This window comes from Micropterus salmoides, unplaced genomic scaffold (genome assembly GCF_014851395.1).
Source record: "Micropterus salmoides isolate LMB-PRFRI ecotype aquatic unplaced genomic scaffold, ASM1485139v1 Ms_hic_scaffold_18, whole genome shotgun sequence".
Lineage (NCBI taxonomy): Eukaryota > Metazoa > Chordata > Actinopteri > Centrarchiformes > Centrarchidae > Micropterus > Micropterus salmoides.
In genome coordinates, this window is record NW_024040928.1 from 27,435,221 (window position 1) to 27,449,764 (window position 14,544).

Below are 14,544 nucleotides of genomic sequence, written 5' to 3' on the forward strand. Positions count from 1 at the left end.
ACAAAATGACAAGGGTGCCCAAATTTATGCACCTGTCTGCTTTTGTTTTGATGCATATTGCACATTTTCAGTTCATCCAATAAACCTCATTTCACACGGTAACGCACGGTAGCTCCACTTTAAAAGCTGCAGAGCTGTAGTCTCTGTTTATTAGTCACTGTAACTTACACTGTAAATGTCTTATTGTTGACCCCTTTCTCTTTCTCGCCTGTCATTCTCCGGTCTTGTGTAGAGCTTTGCGTGCATGCCGTGCGGCCGACAGCTGCAGGCACGTCGCGGTTCCTCGCGGGTCTATTTCAAGAACTACTTAAAAACAATGTAATATTGTATGTGGTTCATCAATGGTGATAAATGATCCGAACGTCCTGCGAGTTGCAGACATTCTGCACAACAACTGTTAAGTTTAAGGCTCCGTCTCTACAGCAAGTTCCTCTTCTGCCACTACACACTGACTTTTCCCAAATCTAATGGTTATAGTTTTACATGTTTTATATGCAGATATAAAGCAGGACGCACTGTGTGAGCGCACAAAAAATTACAGCCTTTACCAGCTACAACTCAATACTCGGGGAAATACTGACTTCTTCAAACCCATCTGATTAAAATTATCTTGTGTGTTTTATGAGGAACCTGATGAAGACTACAATCGAGGCTTAAAGCAGTAAATCATGGACTCAGATTTATTACACTGAAGCAAAGGTTTGTGATGCCAGCAAAGCAAAACTCCAATCAACAATTTTCTGTAAAGAAAATACAGAAACAATAAACTTCAGAGACTGAGGAGTCAGATTTGAACCTGGTACACCTGAAAATGATTCACCGTCAGCAGTATTACTCTCACAGGTTTACAGTTGGGGTTGAGTGCCTTGCTCGCCGGCACCACGGGGAATTAGACGGAGCTGATGTTGTGTCTCATAAGACATTTCCAGGGAAACAATGACCGCGGCTATATTTCAGTTTATGGAAACGTTTTTTTTCTTTTTTGATGAGTTTTCATGATATTCCAGTGACACTGACGACATCTCCCTCTAAACGCAGAGTCAGCATCTGTCTGAGAGCTGCGGGCTGCACATAATTGAGATATAAATGAAGTCTTATAAAAGTGTTGAGTCTCTTCAGAACCCTGGGAGAGATCTTGCCCCATCCACATCTGACTCTGACTGAAATTTGACGTGAGTTTCAAGCAGTCACTTCAAGGATGTATCTCTGTAAGGCTCTGTGCTGACACATACACCAATATAAAACCAGATAATAGAAGAACAGCTGTGACAGAAGAGGTCAAGAAGTAATTTAGAAAAACGTGCCATCCATATAGTTTGTCCACCAGGAGGGCAATTAAAGTTTTATTCACTTACATGAAAAAGATCTGAGAACAGTAAAGTTTCCATCCAGCAGTTTTGTGTTCTGGTGTGTTATGAACATCACAGCCACACACGGTGTTTAGTCTCGTTAGATAACAGAAACCTGCTGATCTGCAAGAAACCCTCTGTGAATAACTCTAAATCACAGGGTCAGCTAGAGGAAAGACGGAAAGAAGAGGAAAGAAACATAAATGTGGGAACACAAGTCGCCATCCAGGGAAAACTGATCTGCATGAAGACCTGGAAAACAAACCAGGTGGGAATGTTAGTTGATATTTTTAATTATTTGATAGATAAGGATCAAAATTGCTCTTATTCATCAACCGCCGCAGCAAAAGACATATAAAAGAAACACAAGGCAATTTAGAAAGACACCCATAAATAATGTTTAAGAATAATAAAATCTATTTAAAGGCAGAGTACTGCTGTCCTGGTATTGTTGCTAATAGCAGTAACATTTCTTCTGCTTCTTTACCATCCTGTTACTTACTCAGACAGACATGACACTAATTATGTTTTAGTTTAGTCTCCAATATTCTGCCAAAGTGGTCTGCATTTAAAGTGAAGATAACCGAGGCGGCACCAGATAAGTAAAGAACACAACATGGACATTTCTGCAGAAGAGAGCAGTGACGTATTTGTCTCTCATGCCAAATAAATTCTATTAAAGGGCTATAAACTGTCTAATAAAACGTTTACATCTGGGTTTTTTCAATAGAGCCTGACGCAGACTGTATTTTCATATTGATGCGAGTGGTTGATAAAGCCGATGGCCGATTTATATAAAGCAGCTATCAAAACAAGTAGAGAATGTAAAATTTCATTATGCCATGCAGAGAACAATCTAACATACCTGTAATCTTAGAAATATGTTGTTTTAGATAGATAGATTATTTTCATTTTCTAACACACACACACACACTTACTGTTTTATTTACTTTTATTTTTAATATTTATTTGTACGGAATTTTGATTTATTTATTTTATTACTTATTGAATGAAATGTATGAAATTTTTCTTATGTAATTTATATGTAGCTTTGGCAGTACTGTTATACATTCAGCCCAATAAAGCTTGATTTGAATTCGCTAGAATTTGGCGTCTCTGTCAATACAGCTCCGGGCTCGCACTGCCAGATCCTGCGCTAGTAGATTATGATGACTTAACGTGATGATGTGCAATATGTAAGCATCGGAATAGGCACACGCTGTCTCAATTTTCGCCTTCCGTACTCACACATGCTATTTTAACAAACTTATTACACCACCTCAAGCAGAAGCACCTGGTTGAGTACGAGGAGAGCTCAGCAGCTACCGTGAGCCCCGAACCAGAAACGTTTCCAGTGTTTTTTCATGTCATCAAGAATCCATTATCGCAGAAATACCCTGAAATATCATGATATTAATGAAGGGCCACATTTCTCGGACTCTGGATTGTGTTTGTCAGCGCTGATCCCCCCTGAGACGAACTCCTTTCATAAATATTGCAGTTGTTCACTGGAGTGAAACTGGTTGTGTGTGTGCACAGTGGCAGCCGGTGAGCAAACCAACGCTGTTGCCAGACTTTCCATGAGGTCATCTCTGGCCAGCCAACCTCTCTGAATTTATACTTCTGCTAAGAGCCTCAGAAACGAGCTGGAGGATGAGTTTTTATTGCTCTTTACAGCGACACATAAACAGTACGTCTGGTCTGCGCTGAAAGCTGCTTCCCCCCCTCTGAACGCAGCGAGGTGTCATTAAACGGATCTGGACTGATTGTGTAAAAATTCTTCTCCATGTGTTCGAGATAATTTGGGCTCCTTCTGTGCAGCTGAAAACAGCTTCATCAATCAGAGAGGGGCTCACTGACAAACGAGGCGTCACTCCAAACACTGATTATTTTCACCAAATGTGAAGAAGAGGCACGCGAGCTCAGACCTGCAGACGCTGAGCTGCAGGAAAGTAGCACTCCAGTACTGTACTTACGTACAATTTGGAGGTACTTGTACTTGGGTTATTTTCATTTTGTGCTACTCCCATACTTTTACTCCACTACATCTCAGAGGGAAATATTGTCCTTGGTACTGCAATACATCTGATAGTTAGTTTGTAGATTCAGATTCAAAGTGTATATCAAGTAATACATTATGAGATATATATATATAAATTTGTTATAGCCAGCTGTATATAAAGGAATTAAAATACCATCCACCAACTGCAAAATTAAAGTGAACACATTAATGAATCAATAATTATAATGTACATTATTCTGAAATGGGCCATTTTACAAAGTAAAATTTCAAATGCAGGACTTTTGACTCTTTTACCCGGATCTCAAAGCTGCACAAATCAATATCTTGATCAATGACTATTGGACGGCTATGGATGAAATGGCCTGATATGTGTGTCTACTCTAGAGCTGATGGTTAATCAGCAAAATGGATCAACTGAGAAAATTAAGGTGTTTTGATAATTGATTAGTCGTTTCGGTCTCTAGTTTCTGGCTTCCTAAATGTGAGGATTTGCTGCTTTTCTTAGTCTTTTGTGATAAATCACTGAATTTGTTTGGGTTCTGGCCTGTTGATCAGACAAAAGAAGGAGTTGCGTCAGGCTTTAGGAAGCTGGCATGGACCTTTTCTCTCAATTTTCAGAAATTTTATAGAGGAAAGTGGAGAAAGTAATCTGATAATTGTCAATAGTTAGTTACAACCTGAGTCTACTCGCAACAGTCTGTCCGGCTGCATCAACTTGTCCACAATACATTCATAATCCCAAAGCTCTGATAGGTCAATTACAGCCGTCACAGCAAAACGATTTATAAATATATAAACTCAGCAAAAAATAGGAAACGTCCGTTTGTCAGGACACTTTTTTTTTTCAAAGATTATTCTGTAAACATCCAAATAACTTTACAGAATCAGTAAACATGCACCTGTGGATTCGTCGTTAAGACACTAACAGCGTACAGACGGCAGACAATTAAGGTCACAGTTATAAAAACTCTCTACTGACTCTGAAAAACACCAAATGAAAAATGCCCATGATCCCTGCTCATCTGCATGAACGTTCCTTAGGCATGCTGCGAGGAGGCATGAGGGCTGCCAGTAGTAGCCAGTGCCGTGAGATGCCTGAGACGGAGCTAGTGACTGAGAGAGATGCTGGACCCTGGCATTTTGTCAGAGACGAATAATTAATCATTTAAAAAATAATCAGATATACTTAATGTACACGAAGCCGGGGAGAGGGCGCTGCTGTCCCTCCACAAACTGAGCTGAAGCTTTCTGAGTTTCTGCTGCTGGCAGATGGTGGAAAAACGGGCGGCTGTTGCTCAGGAGGTAGAGCGGGTTGCCCGTTAATTGGAAGGTCGGCGGTTCAATCCCCGCCTCCTCCAGGCTGCATGTCGAAGTGTCCTTGGGCAAGATACTGAACCCCGAATTGCCCCTGGTGGCTGTTCCGCCAGTGTATGAATGTGTGTGAATGATAGTTTCTGTTTGAGCACTTGGGCTCAGATGTATGGTGAATGTAGTGTAAAAGTGCTTTGAGTGGTCGAAAAGACTAGAAAGGCGCTATACAAATACGGAGCATTCAAGCAACAAAGCAAAGACCCTTTTTGCAACCGGAAACAACAGGCTTTATGGGAAATGTGGTCTTAATTTGTAGAATCATGAGCTAATGGTACTAGTGGTGTTAGACAGAGGATACCAGTAACCTTTTGATTTATACTGATCATGTATCAGGGGAACGTGCGTGCAGTTTACAGTTTATTCCTATTGACCTTCAGTCGTTGGCAGTTGTCCCAAAACATTTCATCATGCTCAGATGTGCTTTGAATTTTGCCACCATCAAAGATCGGATCTTGGTCCATATTATTTTGCAAGGTCCAGGGAGGAACTTCAAAGCTGCAGATAAGCTCAACCATCGCGGGGAACAAGGCTGTTCCGCCGTCCTCATCCCTTTCCAATCAGACCGCAGGAGGTTTCTGATTAAAAACACCAGATCTTAGTTTCAGATAGAGTCGCTGCTTTGTGTTGTCTGACTCTACAATTGAGGAAAATATTTAAAAGTTCTTGTTTAGTCTTGATTTAACAAACTTCTTCATCGACTATCGTCCTCTATGGCCTTCTCACACTATTAAAGTATGGCTGCAACTATGATAACTTTTTTTATTGATAAAAATAATCTATAGATGAATCATCAAAAAGCAGGGGGGAAACTGCCGTAACAACATCCCAAAATGTCTTTTAAATTGCTTGTTTTAGCCAAATCAACAATCCAAAGGTAGGAAATATTTGACTTACAATCAAATATGATACAAATTCACATATTTATGACTCGAATGATCATCAAAGTATTTGCAGTTTCATTGGTTCGTTGGTTTGCAGGTTCTATAGACTAATTGTTGCAGCTCACCAACAATTATGCTGTTTTTACTCCCTGGATCTTTTGTTCCACCTTTCAACCCTTTTTAGATGAACTGTACCCTATCAGTGAAGCAAAACTAATGCAGATGTGATGCTGAGGCCAACTGGTATTTCTGACTTTCCCACTCTGATAATCTAAACTGTCTTTATGGGATCATTGCCGTGTAACTGGTAGCTACAGATGAGTCACACTTGAGTAGAGGTGAACTCATCTGAGCAGCCGAATGCCGATGATGAGGTGTTTCCATGGTGTAGATGTGATGTTTACAGCTTATAGATGATTAGTGCGTCTCACTTGTGTGCTCAGCTATTAGGCTTTATGTTTGTGGCAGTGATTCAGGGGGAAAATATTTGAAGAGAAAATAGCAGTGAGCGAGTCAGGACGGTGAAGTTAGCTAATTCTCAGCAGCTCCAGAGTTTAGGGTTGTAAAAAAAAATAAAAAAAATGCAAGCATTCAAAAGAGTCTGAGGAGAAAAGCACTTTTTCTCCCCTACTTTCCTGACTGCCCTATTTATGCCTTCCTTTCCAAGTTTCCACCCCAAGATGGAGGTCTTCCCCTCAGAGACTCAACATGGTGCAAATGTGCAGATGAGCCAGTGCTGAACTTTTTACTTAACCAAGGTCCGTCAGTGCCCGTTAAAACTTAATGTCATCACTAAGTCTGAGTGATGTTGCCCTGTGCTTTAAGTACCCCTCTAGTTGACCAAAGTATTTCTTATTCAGTCCAAGTGCCCCTATACTGTTGAAGTGGGATGTTTTCATATACCATAGCCAAATACATTTGAACTTTTCCACATTTGTTGACATAGTAAACATTCCCCGTCTCAGACCATACACTACTTTATTTTAATAATGTGAAACGTCACAATAAGAGAGAATGATTAATAGCAGCTTTTATTTCTTTCATCACATTACCAGTGGTTTAGAAGCTCACATAACAGAGTTAGGCCTATTTGGTAGCCGTCCTTTTAAATAGTTTACCTTGGGTCAAACGTTTCGGGTAGTTGCCGGCATTTTGGTCCATTCTTCATGACAGAACTGGTGTAATGGAGTCAGCTTCGTATGCCTCCTTGCCTTTGCCAATTGGACTGGGTTCAGGGCTTTGTGATGGCCACTCCAGTACCTGGATTTTGTTGTCCGTAATACGCTTTGCCACAACCTTGGAAGGATGCTTGGGGTCATTGTCCATTTGGAAAACCCATTTTCCCTGGCTGATGTCTTAAGGTTTTGCTTCAGTATGTCCACATAAATTTCCTCGTTGTCTCAAGTGCCGCCCTACTCGATCTAAGTGCCTAGGTCATCCCAAGTATCATTCTAGTCCGTACATGTACCCCTGAAATCAACCTGTAGTGCCAAATACCAAACTAGTCAGTCCAAATGCAGATCTTGGTGATCAAAAGTTATTCTCTAGTCAGTCCATATGCCTGTGTTGTTAGCCAATAATCTCCTATGTGCCTCTTCTAGTTTTTCAGCCCAGTATCCAACCCTTAAGGGGTACCCCTTTAGTTGAGCATAATGCCTATCTAGTCACCTTAAGTGCTAAAAGTGCCCTTTTAGATAGTGCAAGTGCTGTCCAATGTGATCCAAGTTTTTGACCCAACTGCCCCTTTAGTTTTTGTGTGCGCCGCTCAGATCACTTCCAAGTGCCCCATTAGTTTACCCTGGTGCCCCTTGCTTCAATCACAATGCATATATAGCCTAGTCAGTCCAAGTACCCCTCAAGTGCCCTTCTAGTCGGTTCAATCAGGTGTGACCTGCTTGTAGTAGAGGAGCCTCTCGTTATTCTTACAGAGTCACAAAAAAACCACACAGGTGTAAATTTTCAGTAGTTTTATTGAAAAATGCCTCTTCTGTTTTCAGAAATAAATAAGAAAATAAGGCTGTGGAATTCACAATCTGCAGTTCAAACATGAAGCAGCAATACCATTTCCATAGTCTTGCACGCAGGTTTTTTTCCGACTGCATTTTATACTGAGAGAATGACAACAACTATATTCTGGTTAAAACAAACTGAAATGTAACAAAACATGTACTAAATATACACCACAGACATGCAATTCCACGTTTTGTTAAAATTAACTGTGACGGAATAAAAGGTAAACTGATAAATATTAAAGTCTAGAGATACAAAATGAAAGCGGTGTTTAACTGCTGTAATGGAACTGAACCTCCTTAGAAGACAAAACTGAATGAGAAGGATTATATTTAACATACTGGATGAACTATTACGGATCTGATGTCCCAACACTGTGAACAAACATTTTCTTTCTTTTTCCTTTAGCTTTGTTACTGTTCAACATTGCTAGATCTAACTACTTGATGCAAATATGTTACAAGCATAAGACACAAGTGGGGGAAAAAGAAAGCTCACAGGTTGTTGTTTTTTATGGAACATCATTTTTCTCCCATTTGTTGTTAAATCCATTGCCCCCAAACTCCCTCCCTCTGTCCACACCTTTCCCACTGCCACAAAAATTTATATTCACATACGTTTTTAAGGCATTTAAAAAGGTCATTTCCAATAGAGTCGAGGTGTCAAACCCCATTTTTTTGTGTATAAATGTGCATAAATCCAACAACAAACACAGTTTGAACAAGAGAAAAAAAAAAAAAAAAAAGACAGCATGGCTTGTCTTAAGATGTTGGCCTGCTGGAAGCCTTTCTTGATAGTGATCTCTTTCGACGCTGGTTTTGCGACAGCTCTTCCTCCTCGGGGACTGGGGCTACTCTGGTGTCGGGTTCAGGTGGGTATTGGCCTGCTCGGAGATAGCGTTCGGGCCAATTGAGCGTAAGTTTTACTCAGCATGCACAAAAAGAACGTGTTTAAAATGTAGCGTTTGCATCTGACTGACGACTAAAGCACTGACACAGATGGTTAGTAAACAGCAGGGGTGTGTCCACAGTATTTTTGGGGACGTTTTGAGGAGCGTCTTGATGTGATACAGCAGGTGTTACAGGTACAATTTGTCCCCATTTTTTGATCACTGGTTTATCAATGTCTGCTGAAAACTAATATTTGTGGACTGGAGTTACCGAACTAACAAAGCTAACAACATTAGCCTGGCTAACTTATGTAGTTTAACCAGCATGCTGTTGCACCAACTGTGTGAAAGTTCAAACTAGAGCTGAGGCAATTAGTCGATCGACAGACAATTAATCAGCAACAATTTGGTAATCAAGTAGTCAAATCATTTTTAATACGAAAACACCAAACATTCTCTGGTTTTTAGTTTTAAGGATTTGCTGCTCTTGTTTACATTCTATTGAACAAATGATTAATGGTTAAAAATAATCAGCAGATAAAATAATAATGAATAATCATTATTTGCAGACGTAGTGTAGGAGGTACGGTACATCAGTTTGCACAATACATGTTAGTTACAATAGAGTGACAATGCAACTTAAAATTCACAATTCAAAGTCATTCACTGTTATATGTTAATGTTATGAATCAGGACTAAAAATTTGTAACAAGTAGATTGTGAAAAATGAGGTGTAAAAGTTAATAAGCTACAACTGTTATTTTAATGTAATTATCATGCAGTAAGATTGAAAGCTTAATCTTAGTAGATTTAATAGGTGATTTGAAGTGATTGATAGTGTTGCCTAATAACACATTTCAATAATAAAATGTGATATTTTATCCTTTATAATTAAACAGTATTGTACGTCTCTTACGTCCTGTCACTAGTTAGTCTCTCTCCCATTTTATCTGAATGCTGCACGGTATGATTTTAGACAACTTGCTGTTTAATTCCAGTCTGCAATGAAAATGGTGCGTTCCATTTGACATGGAAAGTCGGGAGAACTGCACTACGCCGACTTCATGATCCAAGATGGCTGCTGCGAGAATCAACAGTGGTGGTTTTTATGGACTAGGTGGCTAGGAAGGCGTTGACAGCGTGGCTTGTCCATTTTGCAGAGGTAATTGGAGGTAAGCTAGCTACGCTTAGATCGTTAACTTGGCAGCTAGCATTGTGTGGACATTATTAGACGGCGCTCACCACTTTTGCGCTGGCGCTGTGAGGGGGGAAAAATGGCGCTGATCGTGGGGAATCTTCTCGTGGCTCTATCGAAATTTGGTGAACTTTACTCTAAAATGAGTCTTTTGACTCAAATAGGGTCAGAAACGGGCTGAAATCATGCATTTAAGTAAAACTAACTAGACATAGTAACGTAGCAGTTATTAGTTCAACAGGCTGCAGGTTATTATGACTTAAAGTTATACAGTACAGTCATACAGTACACATCAGCATAAGATTCTTTATATCAGGATACTGTTTTTAAAAGAAAAGGCTAAGTAAATTATCTTTAACTTTCAGGAGTGCACTTAAACCCTTGATTTAGCAGGTGAATGATCTGGTGGGATGGGGGTAGGTCACCCAAGGCTCCTTTGAACACGCCCCTGGTAAACATTTCAGTGCTTTTTCCCTTTGTGTTGCTGTTAGAAGTTCAGGTTTTATCAAAGCTGTCTTTTCTCCACAACTCATTCATTTACAAAATAAAACAGTAAAACATTTCTGCATATAAATCAACTTCTTCTACCACCAGCCTGGAGACTCTTCTTTGGAGTGGCATAATTAGTAGTTTTTTTTATAACAACATACAGATACATGTCAGGGAGGAAAGTAAAATAAAACAAAGCTAGATTCATTTTTTAAATGGCAAAACTAAACCTCCAGGGGTCACATGTGTAGACTGGCCCTGAGCAGTTTAAAAAACAGCTACTAACACATGGGCAGGAAAACAAAATAAAAATTTGAAAAAGAGGCGTTTTTGTTGGCATTCAGCAAGCAGCAGGTTGTTGTTGTTTGCAAGGCACAAGCTTTAAAACTACAGATGTTAAAAACTAAATTTAGTGGACTTGATTCAAACATCATTTACAAGGCACAAATTAGTTTATTTACACGTCACCTGGAGAGAAATGCTGTTAACAGAGTTGTTGGTGCTGTTGTTGCTGGCGATGCTGTGGTAGTTGCACTCTGTTACAAATCCACCTTTTGTTAGTATTTGTTTGGGTTGGTTGTTGTTGTTGATGCTGTTTGGTGCATGCTCCTCCACTGAACACGTTTCTTTGTTTGGTCTTTGGCTTCTAGATGCAAACAGGCCACTAAGCAGGTCGGTGCCATCACCGCTGTGCAGGTGGGGTTTTGTTCTACTGGCTGTGAGTCGTTGTTAGTACTGGTTTCCCTCTTTGTTGGTGTTGTTTTTCAGCAAAGTTTGTTAATGGTTTCCTTTTGGCGGTTATCCTTTTTAAAAACAGCTCTAGAGCGTGTGAGCAAGTTACAGGACGTTTTGAGTTTTTTTTTCAGGAAGTCAGTGAAAGCAGCATAGAAAGTCTACTGTGAACCTGAAACAGGCCAAAGAGGACAGAAGGTGTCAGTTTGGTCAAAGCAGAGCGAATACACAACTTTTTCTAAAGATTAGTGACTACAGGTTTCAAGACTGTTTCCACACATGCATTAATCCTCATTAAAAAGCACACCCAACATTTTGGGAAACCCTTGTTTGCCGTCTTAAGGCCCCTAAACACTGTGTGACTCTGGGTTGTACCAGACAAACCAATCTAAATACAACAGTAAACGACAGTCAGAGAGATTTTAGACGTAAACACTACCGGTCAAAAGTATTAGAACTAGTTTTTCTAGCTTCATTTCCTTCCATTTCTGCAGAATAATTTGGAAGTTGTTCACACTTGATCCCTGAAAATTGTATATCTCTGAAATTGGTTGGGTATTCTGCAGCAATGGAAGGATCTGCTACAATTAAAGTTGCTGCAAAAAAACTAATTTTCAAACACCTTGGAAAGGCCTGTTAATGCACCCTCAAACTTTATTTGTTCTATATTAGACAGAGCAGCTGGCAATCAGTTGATCCTACAATGAAATAATGAACAAAACTCTTTCATCTAACTGTTAATTTTATATCTGAAAATGTCTGTTTTGGTGACGTAAACATTTTTAACTTTGGGAGTTTGCCGCTAAATTTTGTACCTTTTTTTTTAGGTTTTTAACTGGACCTCTACTTATATTTCAATACAAACTAGAAAAATGGGGGTGTTCTATAACTTTTGACTGGTAGTGTAGATGTCTGACACACCTCAAAATTAATAATCAAGATTTTATTTGACGTTTGCATGGTGTGATATGCATCGAACCTGTGAAATTGTTTCTACAGTGGATAAGGGCCTTGAACCAGAGTCACATGAAATGATGGATATCAGTGCAGTATGTAGGTAACAACCAGGTATGACAACTTAAAAAGAGAGTAGGAACACTTTAGAGTGATTGAAATGCAGCACACTGTTATTCCATGATTAGCCTAGCTTAGCATAAAGACTGGAAACAGAGGAACTGCAAGCCTAGCTCCATTTTGAGGTTAATTTGAAAGTTTGTTGAAATTCTCTATACTGGTACTTATACCTGAGTTTTTGAGAAGTAATCATGTCTACAAACCCCTTTTTAAATTATCAAAAGAAAGCAGAACTTTCTGTAAAATACAAATCTGCCAAATCATAATTTAAATCATTAAGGATTTTGTTTATGATCCGTGCCAACTGACAGTCCCTAGCAGACGCATTTGAGCTGATGCCAAAACAGTATTAAGCTCTTAGCAGTGACTGTTGGATGGATTATTTACTAGATTGTTCATTATCAAGATATGAGTCAGCTAGGCTAGCAGTTTCCCCTGCTTCCAGTCTTTGTGCTAAGCTAGGCTAAACATGTCCTGGACCTACTTTCTTTGCACTCAATCCATAATCTCATTTTTGACTCCGTGGGAGACAGAAATCAAATTTATCTCACAAAATGTCATAATGTTCCTTTTTGGAAAGTTTTATCCCAAACTGAAGAACCCACCAGCTGATTATTTGCACGTTTAGCAGTCACAGGATGTTATTTTATACTCTGACAGCAGGTTACTGCATCCTGTGCAGTCATTATACGTACCTCCGTATCCTTGCCCGTTGTAAGGAATACCGACACACTGAGAAGAGTCGCAGTATCCAGGAGGTCCGGGGGGTCCGCGGACTCCGGCGTATCCTGGACGTCCGGGGGGACCACGAGGTCCGGCAGAGCCTGAAGGGCCGGGAGGGCCTGTCCGGCTTTCTCCTGGTGGACCTGAAAAATAAAGACTCATTTAGATCAGTAACCTATCACAAGGACGTACCAGAGGGAATAAGTCAGATTTATACTGTTAAGTGCTGAATTGTCCATGATTAATCACAGTTTCTCTGTGTCAATTGGAAAGTTGGTGATGATACGACAGCTGTTAATCAAATGAGGATGCAGGCTTTTCATTTATACATTCAAAAACAGGCACTAAAATATTTCATAGCTTTTCCCTTTTCCCTTCAAATGTGGTTCCACCTTGTGCTAAAGGTTGTGAGCAGAGTATAAATCAGTTAAAACAGAATATTTAAGATATTAAATATTTAAGATTGCATTCTTAGCTAAACGACAACTTAACAGTCAAAATAATGTTTTGTTTGTTTCGTTTTTAAATCTTATTAGCGTAGCACGTGGTACTAGCACTGAAATACCATGACCCAACAATGATGAACTGAATAAATTGTTGAAACAAAAAGGCCAAACATTTGCAACCTTCAGCTTCTCATTCTTCATTTATATGATAATAAAGTAGAAATATTTGGATTTTGGGATGTTGGTTGGACAAAAAAAGGAAATTTCGTATCATTAAATTTAGGTTTATGATATTGTGACTATTTACTGACTTTTTATAGTATAGACATAACTGACAGATTAAATTAATGACAATAAGTTAGTTGTAGCCCTCTATATTACAGCACCAACTTGTAATTGGACCTGAAGTAGAGATTTAGGAGACAGAAACTTGCATCTACATTTTCCAAATACTTCCATCTATCAGTAACTTAAATTTGACAGATGATGGAAACGCTGCAGAGCAAACAGTTCATAGCTATTTCTGATTCATTCAGTGAGAATTCAAGTTTATTCTTGTAAAGCAAAGTAAAAGAAACCCCAGGCTGTGCTTCGTGGTCTCTGAAGCAAACCCGATAATTGTGGCTCATTGTGCTCAAACTCCAGCTGGAAACATAATACTTGTTTTGTTTTTTATAAATCTGTCACTGAAAGTCTCGGGCACAACATTTGGAACATAGAAATAAAAGAAGGTAAACTGTGAGAGGGGGGGGGGGGGGCAGAATCTGCTGATCCTTTTTCCTCCCTCTGCGTTATGTCTAGACACGGACAAAGCCGGCTTGGAAAGTTTCCCTGCCGGTCTGTCTCCCCCTCGCCGTCCTCCTCAGCATGTGTTGTGAATGAACCTCCTCCTCTTCCAGGACTGTTCCCTCGCTGCTCCGCTCTGCTCCCACAGCTTCCACAACTTGACCTCGTTTGCTTCAGGAAACCTTTTTTTTTTTTTTTTTTGGTGTAGTCGGCTGCTGGATTACAGCCGGGCCGGATTGGATGTGTGATTAGCTGGAGCTTCTCTGAGGCTCCAGGCGGGATGACATCATGATTTTGTGGTTGTTGTTTGAGCTGATTTTTGCAGGACAAGCTGCAGCGTTTTGTGGTGAAATGACATCCTGAAAGTGTTTGTCTAAGATGTTGGTTCAGATTCTGACATTGCAGGATTTGAACCTTAAAGTTTCAGCGACACGCCTCCACCTGCTTCCATTTAAAGGTGCTTTAAGACGGCGAGCTGCGGTTGATGACGGTTAGGTATTTTTGCCACCACGGCTTGTCACGTCACCATACCGACCACAGCGAGAAACAGATGTAGGAGCTAATTTTACAGGTGTG

At 39.9% G+C, this 14,544-nt stretch overlaps 1 protein-coding gene and 1 long non-coding RNA gene across 9 annotated transcripts in view; one reads left to right on the forward strand and one right to left on the reverse strand.

The window, feature by feature from the left end:
- LOC119908502 overlaps positions 1-14,544 on the forward strand; it is a 50,758-nt gene that overhangs the window by 23,970 nt on the left and 12,244 nt on the right. The window lies entirely within an intron of this gene.
- col12a1b (collagen, type XII, alpha 1b) overlaps positions 7,577-14,544 on the reverse strand; it is a 151,569-nt gene continuing 144,601 nt past the window's right edge. For 7 of the 8 annotated variants that reach the window (XM_038726224.1, XM_038726231.1, XM_038726225.1 and 4 more), the window contains 2 exons: positions 12,709-12,879; positions 7,577-8,517 (listed from right to left, as the gene is read on the reverse strand). In XM_038726224.1, the coding sequence (XP_038582152.1) occupies positions 8,396-8,517; positions 12,709-12,879 (293 nt within the window). In that variant the 3' untranslated portion in view covers positions 7,577-8,395. Of the gene's footprint in view, positions 11,112-12,708; positions 12,880-14,544 lie in introns of all 8 variants that reach the window. The other variant, XM_038726228.1, reaches the window with a different exon arrangement.